Here is a 22787-nt window from a genome sequence, read left to right as displayed (position 1 = left end):
CAGGTAAATACATTTCCAAAAGGCTTCTAGGTTGACATAAGTGAGGATTAGAGGGATTTCTTTTTTTCTTTCTTTCTTCTATAGGAAATCCTGCAAAGTATAGCTTTTACTTTCTTCGTTTTGGTTTTGAACATTAACTTAATTCACAAGAAAAACAGACAGAATATTCTAAGCAAAAAGGTGAAACTTCAGCATTATAAGCATCTTTCAGACATGTACCATTTTTACTGTGCATGAATGCTGGTGAATTTACATGTTTGTCTGATATTTGCATAAGTGTCAGCGTCTCTTTGAAGTCATGACAGCAATCTTATTAGGACCTAGTAATATTTCCAGAACATGGCTAAAGTCTTAACTGAATGCTGTCATATTAACATAAAGGCTACAGTAGCACTAGGTTAAATATGCACAGGTAGGGATTAAACATATTTGATGTCATTTCATTAAGAGGCATTCATTATAGTTAATTATGTAGGACAGCCTTCTAAATCACAGCAGAAACTGGGATTTTAGCCCAAAACCGGGTATATGTCTCTGTTAAACACTGCCTTGTGTAACCTGAAATGATAATACTGCTCATTTTAAGCAACATATCCCTCGTACAGAGCAGTCAATATTTGTCAACATGAGCAACTCTCTTCCAAAAGCAAAGACCTTAAAAGTAAAGATTTAAATCTGTGAAGTCTGGAGCTGCAGCATCGCACAACAAATGAGCGACAGCTTATCTGGAGCTGCGATGATGTTTGTTTGAGTTTCCATTTCCAAACGGTATCTTTTCTGTAGTGGTGTTATCAGCTCTGAACCAGAAAATATACACTTATCCCCAGAAAATCCCTCTGGGGACTCTGCCAGTCACCTTCATTGTCTTTCCCAATTCTTTATTTGCTGTGGAGCAGCTCAAAATGAAACAACTTAAAGACACCACATGTTCTTAGCTCTCTGCTTTGCACGAGGATGGTTTTTGCTCATAAATGCTAATTGGATTGCCTTTGGCTGTAGAAATAACATATAGGAATTTATAATTTAAATACTATTCACCTTTAAATGCTCTTGTTTTCAGCTCTGTTATTTATGTACTTTATCTAATGCACAAGCGGCATATAAATACAATTTATTTAAAAAATCATACAATTTCATGTCCGCAGAATGAAAAGGGTACAGTAGGCGTTGTAAGGCAGTTTGCCATATTATATGAATATTCATTAATCTCATTTGAATAAAATGCCATACAGCTGGCATATGTTCCTTTCTTCAAATGTGGAGAGGCAGAATGACAGATAGGGTGAGTGGATCAAAGAAAGACTGATGGACACATACTGTACGTGTGTGCGTGCCACTACACACACACACACACACACACACACACACACACACACACACACACACACACACACACACATTAGAGAACCACTGTGTACACTTACTGCCTTTGCGTTGGCGGTACAGGAAGAAGGCAAGTGCCAGTAGAAACATAAGCAGCAGAATGGAGGAGCCCACCGTACCACCAGCAATAATTCCCACCGGAACGATATCTAAAACAAACACAAGCAGAGAAGCGTCAGGGTTGAGGGACAGCTGCTGCCTCATTGTTACAGAAACTTGCACGGATCTTGCGCTGTTTAAGTATAAATCTGGTGTCCTAGCTTAATATTAAATCTCTGAAGGCTGCTTAAATGTTGATAAGGCATGCAAGTCAGACAAGGGATAAAAAAAAAAAAAAAAAACGCTCCCTCTCTCTCTTTCTCTCTCGAAGATATTTTGGTAGATTTTCTGAAGCTTGCGAAATCTGACAGCTGAAAGAATAAGAGCCAGATAAGACTGACAGAGCATGAAGAAATCATTTTCTCAATGTAATGTGACATACCAAGTCCTCACAATAAAATGCGTAACCGTTCAGAATGGACTTATAACACTATCTATCTTCTGTCCTCCAGCTGAGGCCACTGTGTAATAATCTTGCTCAAGGGCACTGCAGTTTGTGAGAGAGGATGAGCATCTTACTCAGAGAAATTAAAGATGCTGTGTGCAATTTTCACTGTAAACACCACTCTGTGTTTCTTAACTCATTGAGTGCCATTGACGTATATATACAGCATTCAAAAGTCCATTGTTTTGGACTTGCTTGCCTTCTAACTGCCCAGCTGGGGCCACTTTCATGATTTGTCATTGGTTATGTGATCACAAACTTCCAAAATACGTGGGTTATGCACAAATTACTGGCTCATGATTACATAGGGTTACGTACAAATTTGGGTTTGTTACTTTTCATACAAAAAATGGCTTATGAGAACATCCTGATCTTTCTCTTTTTTTAATGCATGACAACAAATCAAAGTAAACCCACTTTTATTAGAATGAAAAGGTACCATCTCAGAGTCCCATATCCCATTCTTATAATTCAACAATGACTAACAGTACCACTGGTATTAAAAAAAATCAAATTATTTTTACATTTAAATGTAAAACAGACAACTTTTCAACCTTCCACACTTGCGTTCCCATTGGTATAATTGTTGGTGTACTGTTGGAAAGACAAAAGGATCACTTTACTTTTCCTCAGAGCCTAGAAACTACCAGCAACACAGGTTTCCCACAGTAATTTGGTTGTTCCACCGTTAGAAATTTTCACTACTGGTAAAAGAAACTACAAAGAACTTCCACTGAGACTCCTTGGTAACTGGGGCTAGCCACCAAAAGTTTCTAAACACAGCAAAAGCGCTATCCTTTTCCTTTGTGCCAGTAATCAAGCCTTTATTTTCCTATTAGATCATATCCTGTGTCAGACAGAACTAAGCACAGGGAGCCCATCTAAACACTGATGGTGTAATTATTCCACAGATATTACATTGCGCAATCTACATTTACTTCATAGTGATACATTTAAGCATAAACTGTGTTTATTTCCTCTTTGGAGTGGAGCATAAACTGACGGCATGATGTTAATGATACTCCAGAAACAAGTGGCCAGCTGGACTTAAACTACTATGATGATAAATGCTACAAATCAATCAACCATGTGACTAATCATGACATGACACAATGTCCTATTCAACTGGCACCCACAAGTTGTTTCCCCCTTTAAATGTTTTTCCATACCCGTCTCCTCCAGAGTGATGATCATGGTACCGGGTCCGAAGGAGTTCCAGGCGGTGCAGTTGTAGGGCGAGTGGAAGTCGGACTCCATGACGTTGTTGATGGTGAGGGTGGAGAGGACAGCCCCACCCTGAGATGGAGGTTTACTCTGTTCCACAGTGTACCTCTCCATCAAGGTTCCCTTCTCCTTCTCCCACACGTTCTCCTTCCATGCCCAAACCTGAAACACACAATGAATAAGTGAATACAAACCAAATTCTAGTAGATCTTTATGTGTTGTAAATACAGTTTGTTTGTATTATTTTTATGTTTATTTCGTACTTACTTTTGCAATGTAAACATATTATTTCGTACAAAAATAAAGCCCCATTAAATCAAATCTGCGTATTAAATGGATTTGCACTTCCATAACACAACAGGCTGTTAAAAGCATTACTATCTTTGTTAAAATAAACGTTTTGCTTCGTATCATCAAAGTGGAGCACAGCCTTAGTTTTTTGACCCAGTGCAGCACTCCCTATATCTTCTTCATTATGTAAATGTGTTTTAAAAGTGAAGGTTATACATAACACATTCAGGGTATGATGTGATGAGTAGTTACAGGCCACTAGAAAGTATTTTGTAGGCAGAACCTGCTCTCAACCTCACAAAGTGTGATCCGCCACTTAAAAAGGACTGCAATGAAATGGTAATGCAGGCGTACATCAATTTAGGATTTAGATAAGATCAAAGGCTCGCTACATCTGTACACTAAAACATTTGCAAATCTATAAATCTGCTCCTAATCAACACAGCAGGAAAAGTCCTTCAAGCTGATAGGAGCTAGCACGCAATTTCCAATATGTTTCATTTGTTTGATTTTTATCTAAACTCCACTCTTTACTGCTGCAATCACCCGATTTCCCCTCGGGGATCAATAATGCTAATTTCACTTTATCTTATCTTATGTAGTATTAACCACAACAGACCCACATACAGACGCAAAACACACACACATATAATCACAAGTAAACATTCAGCAAACAGATGGGCCGGTGTTAAGAAAGGTTAAGAGAGACTAAAGCGAGTCTGGGCAGGAAATACATTCTAAGCAAAACAAATTATATTCTCACACCTTGGTAACTATCCCTTTTTTTCTCCTGGTGCAGTATGTCCCTAATTAAAGTTTGTGCAGCAACTTTTCAGCCAGAGAAAGAAAGAATTTACTCACAAATAAATCAGAACACACACACCGTGCAGCAAGTGTACACAAGCGATAAAAACTCAAGCAGGTTCTTCTACTTAAAATTTGCTGAGGTAGAAATTTGAGGGTATTAAATATGGAACATGGCAATATCAAATATACATAGAGCCATATGTTGGGCTAATGTACCTTTTAACCTGGATTTGAAAAAAAAAAATGAAGAAGAAGAATGTGATCAATGGTAGGTGAGGGAGAAATGTTAAAAAATCCTCAAATCTTCTGCTTTTTTCTCTCTCTGACAATCTTACATAATGCGTCTTTTCTGTCTGCCTCTCAAAATCCCCCTTTCTTTTTTCTCACAATGATTCTGTTTCACCACCTTAGTCTGTAACCCCCTCTCTCTTTCAATCTCATTGCCTCTTTCACACACACACACACACACACACACACACACACACACACACTCTGTACACACACATACACGGCATCATACTCTATATTTTATAAGTCCTTGTGTCTCTGCATTAAGCCGAGAATATAATGTCGTATCACATTATACGCTCTGAGCTCTCTGCCAGTGCGGCAGGGGGCTGAAGCTTCCTAAAAGCTCTGATTTCTGTCATGTCGGCACTGCACAATTGGATAATTGACGCTGAAAGGTACAGAATTTTACTCTCCCTCCATCTCTCCCTCCTCTTATTTCTATCTATTTCACCCCAATACCCCCCGTCACTTCTAGCCTTTAAACTCAAATGTCGTTGCTAGATTTATCTCTCTTTTCTGCCTTTTTGTCATGATTTTTGGGCATCCTGGTAATTCCCTTATTTTAAAGGTTTATTGCACATACCACACTGTTCATTTGGAACTTACATAATGCACAGGCACTTTATATTAAACTGTGGTTTGATCAAGTATTGCACTCAGCAGCTTTAAGAAAAGGCAGGAAGGAAAAAACAGTTCAGTTCTGCAGTTACGGCACATTCGGGAAGATATTCCATTACGGTTTGCTGGTGAGGCAATCTGTGTGAACGCTTGCTTATAGAGAAAAGATGGTTACCACTTTGAAAGGGATCACTGAGCTGAAACACTTTCCCCAGGTTGGCCATTTCTTCCTAAAATCAAGATAGTATGGACGCTGCACTGACCCTTTCATGGTAAAGAAAGTCCCTGCTATAAGTAACACTTAAAGCTGTGTTCTTCTTGTATCTTATCTTCTACATTTCAGTGGAACATGTGTACAGTACTCTGTGTCTCCTTTTTAATTGCAACTAAACACCACAGCAGCTGTTTTTGATGAGTCACACCTTCCACCACAGAGGAGGAACAGACCGTTCTCATATACTCGTGACACAGTTGGAGAACAATGCCACTTGTGCCAATCGTTTAACCCAAAGTGCAAAAGAGAAAGCAGAAATCATTTTGCTTTCGGGGCGGACAAGGAGGTGTAGTGATCAGGATTCTGCTTGAGGCAGATGCAATCTGAAAAGGTCGAGCACCTCTGCAGCAGATTATAACTTCCACGGATGGACTTACAATCTTATCAGGTGGAGGGGTGCTGGCAATGTAACACTTGATCTCTCCTCTCTCCCCTCTGACGGCGTACTGGACTGGATCACTGGAGATGATGGGAGGGCCTGAGCAAGTGAGGCATGATGAAAGAGAGAGAGATGGAGAAGACTTAGAGACATAAAAGGACTGCTACAAGAAACCATAAGGTTTGAGAGAAAAACTCACATTTCAACCACGTCAACCCTTACTATAAGGATCCTAACCAGAAACAGGAAATGAGAAGATTTTACACTTATTTGGCAATGCAATAGGCTGGTTACGTGATTATTTTAAGAAATTAATAGCACTTGGGTGTTGTGCTCATTGCCGTCTGTTACCTTGTTGCAAAAACAACCAAGTCAATCAGAGCTTTGTAGGTAAGATTTGGAAAAAGGTCATCCTCATGATTCAGAGCTAGAAGACTATCACAGGGCCAACATGAAGATACAGACAATCCTTAACCCTCACTATCGCACAGGAAATTTTAGAGTCAACAATTAATCTAAACTACATGGCTTTGAACTGTGGGAGGAATCAAGAAAAAACCCACACTAAAACAGGAAGAACATGCAAACTCCACACAGAAGGTTGTCCCAAGCCATCCAGCGGGTTCGAACCCAAAACCCTCTTCCTGAGAGATGACAGTACTGCTGTGCTGCCCAAATTGCAAATCCTCTTGCAAAATGACGAGTGGATTTGTATTTTGGTGACACACCATACGCTTTGCTGTAGCTAAAGAGTGCCTCTTCAAAAAGCAAAGCAAACAACCTAGCTAATGAATGCATAGCAATGTTGTTGCTCATACTGTGCAATGAATGAATGACTGGAAACACAGCAACTGCACAGCAGTAGTCTCCTATTCAGCAGTGAGTCTATATATAATAAAGGTCACCTGGAAGTAACTCTGCTAAGTATGTGTGTAGCTCATGCTGCTCTGTATCACAAAGTGAATAAAAGAATGTAAACACAATGGGAAATATAATAAATGAATGATACAGCCTGACCAAGAATGATGCCATTAGTATTCAACAATCAAAATCCACCGTTGAACTATGAATCAAAACGCATGCCTTATATGTCTATGGTAGGACTCCGGTTAAACTCTTGCATCAAGTTATGCATAAAATAAGCTTAAGAGGACAAAGCAGAGAAAGCGATCATACTGGCTGTGTTGCATCATCCAGTAACTTTTCTCTGCTGGAGAACAAGCCAAAAGAGATGCATCACGGATTGCTGTCAATCATGAGAAAAAGGTGGATGGTGCAAATACTTACATTGTATCATCTGTGTTTACATGTTGTCTGATTTTTAAAAGTAGCCACTAGCTCACAAAGCTTTCATCCAGCATGTAATTTGCAAAGACATGCCACTGAATGTCACACTTTATCAGTTGGCAAACATTTACGGAGCATTTAAGAACTTCCTTTTTCGTCATTGTGTTCTTGGTGACTCAGTCTTGATTTATTAAGTAATTGGCGGTCTCTTGGGGAGAGTTTTGACATTGAAATGTTGGCTTTGGGCCTGTTCAGGGCTGAAAAATTAGCTGTTGGGTTTGGGTCAGGCTGTGGCTGGAATGAATCAGGCTGGGTTGACAGAAATACTAAGTCAATGCTGTACTCGACTCTGTATAGTCAGTGGCTTCAGCTGTTGGGGAGATACAGATATATACACAAATGATGTAAAGAATCATTCTAGATGAAACAAATACATAATGGAGGTCCATCTGGTTTCATTATAAATATGACACCAAAGCAGTTTTGCTGTGCGTAGGAAGATCTGTCATACACGTTTTTATAATTTCTGCTAATATCAGCACAGCTATAAATAGTATAGTAATTAGATAGTAACTGACCATTGACAGTGAGTGTAACCTCAGTCTCTCCCACTCCAATCCGGGGCACGATGGCCTTGCAGACATACTGGCCTGCATCTGCCTGGCTCACTGACTTTAAATACAGCTGGTTGTTGTTGCTGAGAACCTGGAGACACACACACACACACACACACACACACACACACACACACACACACACACACACACACACACACACACACAAGTATAAGTATGCATGAGAAGCAGAAAGGTAGCTACGTACGAGAGGTGGAGAGTGGAGATAGACAGACAGGGAGCGATGTTAAAAAGGGGGAGGGAGATCTATATTTAATTCATAAAACATGTTGATTTACTCAGCAGGCTCCATTAGTTTTTTCCTGGAGCTTTTCTTAACTTGTTAGGCATGAATTAAAGATTTAAGATATGAAGACTGAGTCTCACTTCTTATCGTGTGCTTTACAACTGAGCAAACATTTATGAAGTCTAGGTCTTGAACATCAATACAGGCTGGGACTGGGGTTTTCTGGAGGATTTGGCAGTGGTCCTAAGAATGTGATTTACCTCAAAATGTTGTGCACTGACTTTCTATTTCTTCATGTATATATTTAAATATGAGATATTTTGGTGAAATATAACTTAAATCTAGCAGGAGGAAATAAATGTAGGGTTCATGGTCAAAGGTCAATGGAAGGTATGAGAGTTCGTTCTCACCATGCTGGAGCCCTTCTTGGTCCAGGTGAGGGTGAGAGGGGGGTTTCCAGACCACTTGCAGTTCAGAGTGACATCAGAGTCCACATCTACCGTAACTGGCCTGGGCTCCACCACAAGTATTGGGCCAACTAACAGAGTATGAAAATTAAAATCCCTGTACACAGACGCGTTTTTATGGTCCAGCATGTGGGATTTAGTGGCATCTAGCAGTGCAGTTGCAGAACTGAAATTTCTTCTGTGAGGACTGTGGTGGCCAGTGCAGAAATGCAAATGGCTCTATCTAGAGCCAGTGTTTGGTTTGTTCTTTCTGGGCTAATGTACAAACAACATGGCAGACTCATTGGAAGGAGACCCACTATGTAGGTAGATATTATAAACAGCTCATTCTAAAGTGACAAAAACACAATAATTCGTATGTTCAGTTAATTATGCACTAAAGACAATCTATATACAATTTCTGCCAAAAGATGCCCCTAAATCCAACAAACTGGACCTTTAATGAAATACAGACTTGGTGATCACCCAGGGGCTGAAAAACACACACAAATTTGCACCTGGCAACCTGAATACATATCCGTGCCAATGACTGCATATAAAGATAGATAAAGCATCTCCAGTTGCTCCCGATGTACAACAAAGAGGCCAAAATATCATGGGCCATCTTGCACTGGTGCCGTTATTTGGAGCCAGGGTCTGTGCAGTACTGATAGAAACCATCTTTTCTAAAAATGTATATGTAGTATACATTGATATTTTAGTTTAGCTTATGTCCCATCTCTCAAGAGGTTCTGGCTCCACTTTTGTGGCATTGTCACGTTATTTATCTTTACTTTATAGTCTATGGTCCACTTAATTTGAAATGTTTCAGCTTGAGTGACAAATTTGCATGATGTTATTTTGTGAAAACCTATCAGCCCTGATGTCTGCCTGATGTCACAGAGAATGAGAAATGCCTCTGTGGTCACCCAGAGCTATGGCTCATCATCAGTACTGTACAGAGAGAGAACAAAAAGCAAGAGGGCTTGGAATAAAGTGAGAGAAACCATAAGACTACATGGTAAGTTCTAAAAGTATGTGTTTGTCAGTCAATTACAGCTATCGGTTGTACTTCTACATGAACCACGTTGGCAATAATGATGGCATTAGCTGCCTTACCCAGTTAGTTAGCGTAACTGTTAGGGCAGCTAGAACTCAAGATGCTATACTTGTGAGGCGTGAAATCACTTTGTGTTTGGACTGAACTAACATTTAAAGAATTTAAATCTTCATGTATCTGGAAACAGAATAGAATTTCTTAGCCAGTTGCCTTATCATAAGGCAAGACATGTTTTAGTGTGGTACATTCTCCTCTGTCTCCTTTCATTTTTTATACTTTTATGGGCATCATTTTGTGTCTTTCCTTCTCCGGTTATGTACATTTTTCAATTCATATCTTCGTTTTATGTAAATATTTTCAGTACAAGTTGTTTTGAATAACTACTATTTACGTCACTCTGTTCATACATAGGCTGTGAAAATGAATGCCGTAAGGCTTTGCTGAATTGAGCTAGACTGACCTGAGAGATAAAATTGCATTGTAACTATCTATTGCAAATGTATTCTGCACAAGACATGAATACTGTGTAGTAACAAAATAAATTCAGTATGGCTCTTTAAACAAATACTGACAAATATAGTTACTAGAGCACATAAATATCATCAGAGTCCCATTCAGCTCAGGAGTGTTTGCTCTCTACTCACAGTGCACGTCCACTAGGATGCTGACGTTGGTGCTTCCCACAACGTTGAAAACTTGACAGGACACGGGCTCAGTGAAGAACGAGTGATCTGCCGTAGTGACGAACACACTTTCCCTGGCCCCCTCTAGCAGCACGCCACCTTTTGCCCACCTGACAGAGAAACCCATCATCATTTAACCAGTTTTCAAGCATTGCAAATCATTGTTATGTTAGTTTGCCAGCAGGAGATCTCGAAAGCATAATGGGGTTTTATAATTTTCTGGTGGTGATCCAAATGTGGATTTCCACTAGTAGACAATGAGTGTTTTTATATTATCAATTAAACCTATTAAACTAACATTTAAAAAGCCTTGATGTCAGAACCTGAGGGAATGATTGCAAGGTAAAGAAATACATTTCCCTTAAATTCTGTTAAGCTCAACATCATATAACTGTACTGCACATCTGCCATTAGATGACATTTTAATATACACTCAATAGGCTTAGTGCCTAAGTGCCTGGCAAAGCTCCCACACTGGGACCCTCTGGTGGAGTCTCAAACCTCAGATTAAAACCTCCGTGTTTAAGTCCAGCATTTAGCGATTTCAGTGCTGTCACTTAAGATTAAAGTCAGTGTTTAATTGTTTAAACGTTCAATACTTTCACCAATTCTGTTCTGCAAGCAGAAATTACAATTCAGGATCGCCTCCAGATGGTAGTAACAAGCAGATTGGAATAGATGAAAGAAAATCTATTGGCACTAAACAGAATTGCAGTCTGGCCTCTGATGTTGGACTGCAGGTATAAAATGAATCACTGTCTCTACAAAACATTGGCCACTACGTTCAAAAAAGTCCATCACATCCTAAACTAGACATAAAGTTACAATTGTCGGACAATTTTTAGGTATTGAAGTCAACTCAGTTTTTTTGTTTAGGGTTAATTTTCTAGTAAAATTTAATTCAGACCTGTAGCCAATGATGGGAGGGTTGGCAGTGGCCTGGCAGGTGAATGTGACTCTCTCGCCCTCCAGGACGGAGCGAGGCTCGATGGACAGGGTCACCATAGGAGGGTCTACAAAGGGAGAGATGCATTGTTCAATGCACAACTAAAGATAAAGTAAATGACTGCTGTGTTTCAGCCAGTGGCATCATTAGGTCTGGCCATCCAACATTGCAGCCCAGAATGTATATAAATAGCCCAAAATCTAAATATATAAGCAATATAAGAATTGGCACAATAATATTTATTAAAAGAGCCCCAGGTAATTCTGTTCATACTTGTACCAGGCCAACATTTGAATGTGGGACCCATGTGGGTTGTAAATGGGTTGAAAAATGGGCCCCATGTGGAACTGTCCTTGGGCTCCATAATGGCCTCATGCCAATCGTCAACACCCAGTTTAACCAAGCGGGCCCCAGATAAGATGCCCACTTAGGTAAACCAATCCATGTGAGCAGTTGGCATGGGGCCATTAAAGAACCTGTGGACAATCCCATATAGGGCCAAAATGTTGGCTCGGTACTTTAATAAATGTACTTATTTATATTCCACCATTGTTAACATATATACATACATTTAACTATTTCTCCAAATCAGGTCAATACATTTCTAACTATAGCATTTGTTAAGTATTCTGTACTTAATGCTAATTACCAACACTTGCTAATATTTTTATCATCACAATTCATAATTAGTCTAAGTAATCTAAAATGTAAAAATAAACAAACAACATCAAATACAGTTTTTAAAGGTAACTAAGGTGCCAGAATGCATTAAAAAGTTCAAGATGCATTGGTGAATCGAATCAATATTTTCATATTTTATACTAACAATTAATATTTACACAGTGGAATATATTTACAATATTGTTGTTAAATGTTTAAATATTTGTTTGTACTTTTGACAGTTTATAATTTTTATATTTTCTTATTATTTGCATAATCAAATCTTACAAAGGACACATTATTTTGTGGTTGTGACTGAGATCATAAGTAAAGGATATGTGCCAAAAACAGAGCCTGTTCATAGAAAAGAAAAATGCCTGGTGAAGGATCCCCCACAATAATACCTCATTTTCCAAATAAGCCGTCTGTGCTAACACAGCACTGGTTCTACATCTTCTGTTACTGCATTTATTCTCTCAGTAATTAGTAGCTACACTGGGTAGGAAAAACACATCAGTCTTCTTGATTGAAAACTCAAACTACAGTTTCCTTGAGAGCAATCATTCCTTATTTCTTCAGGGACACGATTGAAATCCCTTAAAACACAAAAAGTATCAGGTTTTCCAGATGTTGAAGAAAATCAAGTCGCTTTAGGAGGAAATTACTGGCTACAAAGACAGTGCCAAATCCATGCCAACAGCTAAATCAAACTTGGAACCAGCCCAAGTTTGAGAATGGTGAAAAATAAAATCAAACACATAACATATGTTGTTTTTCGATAATAATTACTTCAAGTCAACAAGTGCTTGAATACAAATTAAAATTATACCATGATTTTGCTACATGCCTAGCCAAAACAGCCCTACCTATGCACCTTCACACTCTGAAAAGAAAAAAAGAAGCAACATACGGTGAACATTGAGCATAACAGTGGCTCGTTTGCCCATTGGCACTGCCGGGTTGCTGGCCACACAAGTGAAGTTGCGGCTGCTGTCAGTGTCAATAGGTGTGATGGGCAGGTAGCTCCTGGTCGTCACCCTCTTTCTGTCTGGTAGCACTTCCTGTTTACCAAAAAAGGGAGAGGAGAGGATGGTTATGGGGAGAATTTAGGGAGGCGAGCAGACCAAGAAAGATCAAAGAAGAGGAGGAGGAGCACGGTGGATGGGAAAGGACGAACAGGACAAAAAAAGGAGGGATCGGGAAATATCACGGGAAAAACAGGAGAGAAAAAGGGGAGGAGAAAGAAGAGAGACATAGGAGGGTTACTAATGGAGCCAAGAGAGGTAAAGAAATAGCATAACATGGAAATAGAAACAGCAGTCTGGAGATAGAGATAAACAACATTTTTAGACATGATGCAGGGGAGAAAAAAGAAGGTAGAAACTGAAAAAGTGCAAAGGAGAAAAAGCTTGACGAAGTTTTATAGGAATCCATGTTCTTGTGCTTTATCATTATAATTCAGACATTTAATGTTAATGCAGGAAAATAACTGTCTGCAAATGTTCTTTCAATTATTGCAAGCAATTCAGGTTTATAATGAAAATGGACTTTGCATTCAGAATGAGAGCTGAATAATCTTGTGAAAAAGACAAACACAGTGCTGAAACATTTCACTGATTAATCAGTTAAAACAACTATTCTGCTGCTTCTCTTACTTTCCTATCATTGTTAATGAAATACATATTTGGGTTTTGGTTTACCGGTGAGGTCAAATGACCAAATTCAAGACATCTTGCTTTTCGAATTTGTGATAGGCAGCCTTCACAGTTTTTGACACCTTATAGATGAACGGTTTTCATTTTTAATCGGGAAGTAATTAGATGAGTCAAGATTGGAAATTATTTTTTGCTGCATCCATTAAACATAAGGTCTAAATCTTTTTCAGCACAAAAAGTACATGAAATCCCATCTCACTGGATTCTGGAGGTGGGGCATTTTGCAATGCAGCAACAAAATCTGTCAAGAAAGTGTGTACAGCCTTCGCTGTAGTGTAAATGCGTGGTCAGTAACACGATAATATAAGAGCGGCATGTAATATGTATGAGCATGTGTGGGGGGCAGAGAACTGGCTGCATGAGATGTAAAAACATCTGTGTTTGAGTGTGTGAGTCAGTGCTTGCTGCTGCTTCTCTGTGCATATGAAAGCATGAGTGTGCATATGTGTGCATATGTGTGTGTTTTTGTGTGTGTGTGTGTGTGTGTGTGTGAGTGGGCAAGCTTGCAGGCATAATTTCATGTGTGTAGGAGAGTATACAGGAGCATGAAGAGTATGAATGTGGGAGAAAAGAGTGCAGAATGTTTCACTGTGATCGGAAGTGTCACTTAGTACCTGCCTAGGTAAGTAGGGGTGTGTGTGTGTGTGTGTGTGTGTGTGTGAGAGAGAGAGAGAGAGAGAGAGAGAGAGAGAGAGAGAGAGAGAGAGAGAGAGAGAGAGAGAGAGAGAGAGAGACAGTCTGTTGCGGTGCACATGAGTTAATTAAACATGTCTTGCATCTGTGCATGTTTCACATTGTGTCAAGACCATAAAGTGGCTGATGTCTAGGATTTGTGTGTTCTGTAGCCTCTCTATTCTTGTGTTTGACATAAGACACATCATAGGCGTGACAGGGCTTTTGAAAAATGTTGGATCAACTGGATTAGGTTAAAATTTGTAAGAGCCACTTAAGGACATACTTAGATTTGGTAAAAATGTATGTGTTGGTATGACATATATCTGTATATTTAGAATACTTTATAGTAGTGGACTATGCCAAGGTTATGTTTACATTTACTATTATTTCTATATTAGAATACAGGTGTAAATTATTTAAGACAGGTAAGCTGTAAGGCATTTAGTGCACATGACACAAATATATTGATACAACCTTTTGCTTAAAAAGACTTAAGTCTTCTGAAGTATGTCCGCATAAGTTCAAATCACAATATGTTCTGACCATGCTATCCAGAATTATAGCATGCAAGAACATGCAATGTGCTATAATATATATGAATAGGATGTCAAGTTGGTAAAAAATGGAAATTTGCAGTGCAGGTATTACCAAGTTTAATTTCAAAACTCACTGCCTTTTATTCAATTCTTAAAATCTTTTAAATGTAAAGAACCAAATGTACAATTACTTCACGTAGCAATCATGCTTAAACACTTGATTCACAAATCAGATCGAATGTTCAACAACTTATAAATATTGAGTTGGTATCAGTTTTTCTTACTACTAGTTACTGAAAGTGGATGACTGAACCAACACAAAGCAGCCCAAAACAAACTGATATGATGAATGAATTATATAATAAAGGAGAGGTTTGACATACTGTTTTTTTTAACTAAGCTTCTAGCCTTAAAGAAAGTGTGGTAAATTTTCTTTAACATATAAGCATGTATGTCTACCAGATGAAACATGTGCAACATGCTGTTTCAGTATTGTTGACTGCAGCATCCTTCTCTTAGCACAGCAAAGGAAAATTTCGGATCGCCAGGTTTTGTCACATTTCAGTTTAATGTGTCTTGTCTTGTTTCAAAAATGCAGTTTTGTCGCACTAAATGGGACCGTGACTTAGCAACGTTATACTTTGCCCGGCTGTTAATTTCATTTTTATTTGCCTGTTAACTTTCATCAAACCACTCATGTTTCCTTTGAAGTGTGTTAATTAGTGTGATATGGTAAACAGATACCAGCGATGCATTTCAGTGATGTTTGTGCCCTTTTCCTTTGTGCCCTACTATTGAAAACATATACTGTATATCATACGTCTCCTGCATGTTTCAAGGTACAAAATGTTGCTGCTCACTGGTTAGCAGGTCAGAGTTTGCTATTTGTAAACACTCAAAAGCATAAAATAATAAATATGGTCCCTGTCTGCCAAGATGTTATCATTCTGTCAACCAAGAAGCAAGAAAGTCTTATGCTGACTTTGCACTGCATACTGTTTTTCTCTAATGCAGGACTCCAGGGGTGATGTGGGGCCTGAGGTGCACATACTATAATTCCCCTTTGCAGTGCCTGCGGCAAAAAGCATATAAACAAACAAACAGACTGAAAGTGGTTGTTATTGAGGAGCAGACTGTAGGTACTAGAAAACTCCTTTGAAGCCGCCAGTAGGCTTTCGAGATTATGCAGATCTCATTTTAGTGAAAAAAAAAAATCTTGTCACGGATTTATGTGGGATTTATGTTGCATGAGTTGCACGCATGTGTTTACTCTTATCTGCATGCATACGTGTGTGTGTGTGTGTGTGTGTGTGTGTGTGAGTCACCGTGGACTGATAGGCCCCCTCCACAGAGACTCCATCCTTGGTCCACTGGATGTGAGCTGCAGGCTTGGCCCCGCGGGTCACACAGGTCAGGTTGTACGGAGTCCCGGCCATCAGCAGGAGCTCCGGGGACCCCTCAACCACCGGGTCCTCAGGGGGGACTGGAGGACAGACACACATATCCAAGCTTGAAAAGGGATTCATTAATGCAAGTGTGCACTCATGCATACAGATAAACATGTAAATGTACATTTACACAAAATAATGTCCAGAATTTTCAGAGTGAAGAGGCAACCTAAGTGTCTTCTTCTACCTCTGAAAACCTCTCAAAACACAATGGATTTCTCAAGTAGCATTATCAGAATCAGAATACTTCATCATAACTTTAACAAGGCTGTGTTTTTATTAAGTTCACGTTTTGGAAATACAGCACATGGTTTTCACTATACAACAGTAAAATGTACTGCTAAACTCCTCTACTCTTTGGGGATTCAGGATGAAGTTAACATCATGTTGCTGAGATATTAAAATGTGCTCTCAAGCATTTTCCCCAAGGAGGTTTTAACTGCTTGACCTTTAACTTCATTGCTGGTAGTTTTCAATCGCAAAATTCCTCTCCAATATCTTGTTTCGCTTCTACATTTTATCCTTCCTACACACTAACCAGAGTGACTTTCTGCCAAGTATAAGCTTATGTCTAATGTTAAGATACTCATAGTAACCAGTGAGATGGGAAGCTCCAGATAAAGTAAATGCCTTGCTAAAGAACCTCCTATCACTGGTTCTTTATGGTGTTTTTAACTGTCTCCATCTGCAGCTTCACCCAAATCTGTGAGCTACAGTTTTTTTTGTAATATTGGCAGAATCTGTTTTCCAAAGCAAAGACACTCACAGATTCTGGAAACTGGTGAAAACAGACAAGAAACCCCAAGATTTTGTGTAAGACTTATACATCACATATAGTCAATACTATAGAGACTGGGTCTTCAACAGGGGGTACGCAAAGTTACTAAAGGGGGGGCCGGCCAAATTATTGTTTGATCATTTAATTGAATTTTTAATTTAAGCTTTTTTGTTCAATAATAAAAATATGTCTGAATACACAATTATATGTATGTATAAGATAAATATTCTTTAAAAACATTTTTTAAAAAATTTAATGTAAAGGACACAACATTGGCTAATGGATAACCGTTACTCATGAATCTTTGTGCAATCATGTGAGCTAGCTTACAGTAAATCACTGTGCGGCACTTACCAGTGAGGTAAACTACCTAGCAAAAATGTATGTATTAAAACATATTGACCAATTAAGGACTGTTTGTTATTCATAAGACGGGATTGGTGCAAAATGGGGGAGGCACTTTTAAGCACTGGGGACAAAATTTCATGTTTGATTTGGCTAAAAGGAGGGACATTCATCTTCAAATGGTTGGTTTTTTTTGGTATTTATTTTGAATTACCCTCAGAACCTGCAAGTGGGTTTGAAAGGCATGTTTTCTTTAAAAATGTCCAAAATCACACTATTTGTAATGGTCAGAAACTGTAAAGTCTTATGTTGTTGGGAGTGTCATGCATTTTCCCATGCATGTGTAGCTCCAAAGACGGTCATGATTAAAAAAACAAAAAACAAGTCACACCACAGCCACCGCCTTCTCTGACAAATAAATTACAGTACCTAGTGTGCAGACATTTTTACTTGCCACAATGGATTCTTTTTGTGACTTTTTGAGCTTTTCAACTGTGATATACCATTGACTTAAGAAACCACCAATGAATGAGGCCAATGCCCCTTGCCATGCTACAGCTGCTACCTATTCAATGAAGTGCAAAGCAGAGAAGACCTAAAAGTGTTTAGAGAGCTACCTCAAGTGCATCTCAATTTTTTTAACAATCTACGAGGTCGGGGGTCCCTGATCCATCTCTGTTTGAACTAAGGAGTCCTTGAACTTGGCTGAAAAACATTGAGGACTCCTGCTTTAAATCGACTTGAAACAGATCTTAACAGGTGTGGATCTAAATCGATCATGCACTATTAGCCACACTTCCCGTCCATATAGGTCAGCCTCTAGTGTAAAGCTGACTCTCTCTGTCTCTCTCTTTGATAATCACCTGAGGTATCTTTGGGATGAAAAAGTCCTTTGCTCAAACTGTGATGGCTAAAAGAAAAATGTATCAGAAAAATGACCCCTCTATCTGCAGCCAGTTCACTTACTGAGTACATTGAGTTTGGCCCTCCTGGAGCGCAGCGCGGCCTCTGTGGCCTGACACTCGTACAGAGAGTCATCAGACAGCTCGGCATTGGAGATCTCCAGATTGTACTGGCCGATGTCCAGAGCCCGCAGCACGCGATACCTGGGCCAGGCTGAAGGAGACACACACACACACAGCAGGTTTAGAGTTAAATACATTGAGACATCTAGTAGAGATCTCACTTGTTGGAGTTTATGTTTTAGTTCCACTGTGAGTCATGCATGTTTATTTGCAGGTCAGAAAAGCTTGACGAGTTTAGAAAATTAACTTCTGGAATGTAATTTAAAAGTAGTGGTACCACCTGGAAAAACATGACCTACTGTTTAAAAATGATTGCTGGCATTAAGAAAGAGGCACACTTCATGCTGCTATTACAGTCATGAGTCATTATAATAGCACTGCTTCACAAATGATCTGTTTGAGGATAATATCATCTTTATTTTAGAAACTCTCAGTGGTGAGTTTCAGGTAGTAACACTGAATAAATAACTTTATTTCAGGTTTTGGGACAAAACTTTTTATTTCCATCTGCTCTTCTTGTAAACAAGACCAAAATGTAGATTCCCAGGGGAAATGTAAATTCACAGGGGAGAGAAAGCTACAGGTTCACATTTTAGAGTTGGTATTTTTTTTCCACTTATTATAATTTTATTTTGTTATGAAGAAAGTCTCAAATCTGTGGGAAGATAGTTTTATTGACAGTAATTTTAGCTGTCCCAAATTTTCAATTTGTGCCAAAAAAGTTTTGGCTGGAAAAGTGCAGCTCATGGATTATAGAAATAAATTTAGTTAATATAAAAGGGTCTTCAACAGGGGGTCCTCAGAGTTATTACAGTGTGGCCGATAAATTATTCATTATTGTTTGATAGTTATTTCTAAGTATTTTTTCCAGCTAAGTAAAAAAAAACAACAAAACATTAAAATAAATCCATCATGTCATTAGCATGGGCGGATTATGAAACAATGGGCCTCTGGGCACAGACATGCATAAAGCCCCACCACCAGTCCTACAGACAGACTTTGTGGTGGTTTTTGCCCCTTTTGTTGTTGTTGTTGTTTTTCGTATTTCTTTTGTTGTTGTGCATGTTTTTGTGATTATGTGTCTCTGAGGTTATTCAATGCGATTTCCTGGTTGTTTTGTGTTGGTTTGTGGTAATTTTGTATCTCTTTGTTGTTGTGTTTGGGCTGCACTACACTTTTACGTAGGCTCGGTTTATGTGCAACTCAAAATCTCTGTGTTTTAGAGGTTCCCTGCTCCATCTCTCTTTTAGCTAAGGGGTCCTTGGCCTGAAAATTGTTTGAGTCCCCTGATTTAGTAAACAAATAATCCACAGAACACATTGTGAACAATGTTTGATAAAAAGTAATGTCAGAAAATAAAAAACAAACTTTCTGGATGGATAGGCACCACTAAAGTTGAGTAATTTTGGTGAAATAACACCCTAAATTGTAATTTTTCAAGCTGCTTGTCATGTCATTTTTCAGTATAAGGAGCACAAAAAGCATATAGGAACAGGAAAAGAAACTAACCAAAAACATGTATACATCTACTTATCATCTTTTACTCAATGTCAGGGACTGTATTTCTTAGCTCCGCTGACACCTGACTTGTTTACAGTGTAAATCAGGTGTAAAAGCTTTCATGAAATGGATAAAAGCTGAATCACGATTGCATTACATCAATCAGAGACATAGAGCAGCAAATAGTACATGTATTTAGTGAAAATGTCAATGCTTTTTATCATAACATGCAGATAGCATTATTTTCAGGAGTTTCAAAGATCTTTTTGCATTAAGCAGAGCCTCAGGAGATTCTGAAGAAGTTTTTGGTGTAGAATTTTAAAAGAACAGTCCATAAAGTCAACATTTAAAATGTTGAAAAATGGCTCATTATAGTAGGGTTAGGATTTGGGGGTCAGAGCCAGGGTTAGGGTTAAGGTTAGGAATTCATCGTTCTAAATGTCAAAAAAAAGTCTATAGTATAGCACATTTTGAAGATGTTTTTAAGTCGTTTACATAAACAACAAGAGGGGAGATATTGAACAGGAGCACTCGCACACATAAACAGTTACATAGCAATACAGCGACACAGTCAGAGATAAACATTGATTAAACATCGCCACATATACAATGATGCCACATCAGCTCCTGTACGATATGCAAACTGCAGAACTACAGGCAGCACCACTCCAAATAACCCCCCCCCCTTTTCTCTCTGTTTGAACCCTTGCCTCTCAGACAAAGACATAATTGAGCGTGACGTCCCACTAGGGGGCACTCATTGATCCTCCGTGCCCAATCCTAACATGACATCATGGATTCAGATGGCAAAGGCAGGCAAGCAGGCAGGCAGGCAGTTGGGGTGCGGAGAGGAGGAAGGAGGGTGGGGGAGTTGGGGGTGTGGGGGTGTGGGGGGACAAAAGTATTAGTGGAGATTACATCATCCACTTCAGCACCTCGCAGCATAGCAACCACAGAGGTGAAAGCACCCCGGGGAGAAGGAGAAGAAGGAGGAGGAGGAGGCGGAGGAGGAGGAGGAGGTTTAGGACGAACAATAAACTGCCACTAATGCCTGCAGGTAGTGAGTAGATGTGTGTTTTATGTATTGAAACAAGTAAACATGATGCATATATGTTTATGTACATGTTAGTAAACATTGACCACACAGGGTTTTCTAAGGATTTCATGTATTTTAAACTAAATGATGTAAAAACAAACCATATTTTTGTCTGCAAATGAACACAGACCTTGCATACGCGTGTGTGTGTGTGTGTGTGTGTGTGTGTGTGTGTGTGTGTGTGTGTGTGTGTGTGTGTGTGTGTGTGTGTAGGCGTGCAAGCTGCATGTATGAATTTAATGCACAATCTGCACTCCCACACTGTCATCAACAGCTGTGTAAAATCATACAGGGCGCATAACAGCAACCTCTTATACATCATATTTCATGCACCAAAACACGCCGTTACATCAGAATAATAATATATGTGATTCGTCTGTGCAAATACATATGACATGACCTCTTGTTTATATTTTGAACATGAAAAGCAGAAGATTGAGAGACAGTGTGTCAAGGATGAGGGGAAGAAAAGCAGCGCAGACAACTTACAGATAAATAATGGACAGAAGGTAATGATAGATGGCTAGAAAGCAGAGGAAAAGAGACAGAGAGGACAACATGTTTATCAAACGCCGGTGTGTTTATCATCGGAAGCATGCCTCGCAATAAGCTGCAAGGACAAAGAGAGCATTACCGACATAAAGGGAGAGGGAGGAGGAAGGGAGGAGAGGAGAGGAGAGGGAGAGGAATGAAAAGCAATGGAGGAGATCTAGGAAATACATAAAGCAAGTGGTGATGGAGCTGTAGTTTGAAAGATGTGGAGCAGGAAATAAAAGAAGAGTGAGGGGAGAGAGGGAGACGTGCTGACCTTTACTGAACCTGTGAATTAAATTGAGTTGAACACAAGATTCACATCACATGTCAGATTATCACTCTGCATGTGTGTGTGTGTGTGTGTGTGTGTGTGTGTGTGTGTGTGTGTGTGATATGTTTGTGCAGTGTGTGTCGTTCTCTGTGGATTAATTTACAGTGTGATGAGAAATATGATGCGCGGTGTTGCGCTGAAAGGGCACAAAGTATGCGAGTGCTAATGTACTTATCGTTTATGGTGTTTCATTTTGCTGAGGATATAATTAGATTTTTCATTAAAGTAAATATCTGTGACATTTTCTTACATAAATAAATGTGTTTTGCCCTTTTATACAGAGTGGTTTTAAATAGGGTTTTATTCGGGTAATGAAAGCTTTGTCTAATATTTTTTTCTTCAGAGAAACAGGGAGAGTTTGAAAAAGACAAAGTCCTTGTTGTATCACTTTTAACCCACACAACATTTAAGAACCACAAGATGTCATAGACCTTGTCACAGTTTTGACTGACTGTGTTTGTACATATACCTAATGCACCAGAATTAGTATAAAACCAACCTAATAATGTGCCAGTAATTCATATAATGCACTGACAGTCTTAAAGACGGAAGCATTGTGATGTAAGGAGGCAGGTTGTAGAAGTGGACAGGACAAACACACTGGACTTTCCATCGGGAGACCAGTGACCTTGACCCATTTGTAAACAAGAGAACTTTGAGTTATTTTAAAATCACTTATGTCATCTCCATGATTCTTTTCCTTAAGCTAACCCACGTAATTGTACGACAAATGCATCACTTAATGGTAAGGACATAATATGATAATGCCTAACCATGTTTCTTTTCTTTAGTATGCAACTCTATGTTAAGAATGTAACGTGACACCACCATTTGTGGGGCATTAACTTGTTAAAAAATCATATGAACTGTTTCAAGCAATGCCACTTAGCATCAAAAATATCAGATGCCACTGATGGATAAAGCCTTCAAGATTTGAAAACAACTACACAATTCAAACCTATAAAAAGGGGGACCCCTAGATTATTAATCGAAAAGCAGGTTATTGCAAGTTGTGAGTGTTGTTTAGTTGCCATATGCAGCTTCTTTGAT

General features: G+C 39.0%; 1 protein-coding gene across 2 annotated transcripts in view; it reads right to left on the bottom strand.

Annotated features, from left to right (window-relative positions):
- kirrel1b (kirre like nephrin family adhesion molecule 1b) overlaps nucleotides 1-22787 on the bottom strand; it is an 87498-nt gene that overhangs the window by 11760 nt on the left and 52951 nt on the right. For both annotated transcript variants that reach the window (XM_088085226.1, XM_042497389.2), the window contains exons 3-12: nucleotides 18218-18367; nucleotides 16006-16163; nucleotides 12665-12815; nucleotides 11056-11161; nucleotides 10110-10258; nucleotides 8370-8497; nucleotides 7677-7803; nucleotides 5810-5910; nucleotides 3097-3313; nucleotides 1425-1532 (exon numbers count right to left, since the gene is read on the bottom strand). In XM_088085226.1, the coding sequence (XP_087941352.1) occupies nucleotides 1425-1532; nucleotides 3097-3313; nucleotides 5810-5910; nucleotides 7677-7803; nucleotides 8370-8497; nucleotides 10110-10258; nucleotides 11056-11161; nucleotides 12665-12815; nucleotides 16006-16163; nucleotides 18218-18367 (1395 nt within the window). The remainder of the gene's footprint in view (nucleotides 1-1424; nucleotides 1533-3096; nucleotides 3314-5809; nucleotides 5911-7676; nucleotides 7804-8369; nucleotides 8498-10109; nucleotides 10259-11055; nucleotides 11162-12664; nucleotides 12816-16005; nucleotides 16164-18217; nucleotides 18368-22787) is intronic.

The sequence above is a fragment of the Plectropomus leopardus genome, chromosome 12 (assembly GCF_026936395.1).
Source record: "Plectropomus leopardus strain MGB_pleo_1.0 chromosome 12, ASM2693639v1, whole genome shotgun sequence".
NCBI lineage: Eukaryota > Metazoa > Chordata > Actinopteri > Perciformes > Serranidae > Plectropomus > Plectropomus leopardus.
The sequence above is the reverse complement of the archived record's forward strand: the minus strand, read 5'-3'. Positions and strand labels throughout refer to the sequence as shown.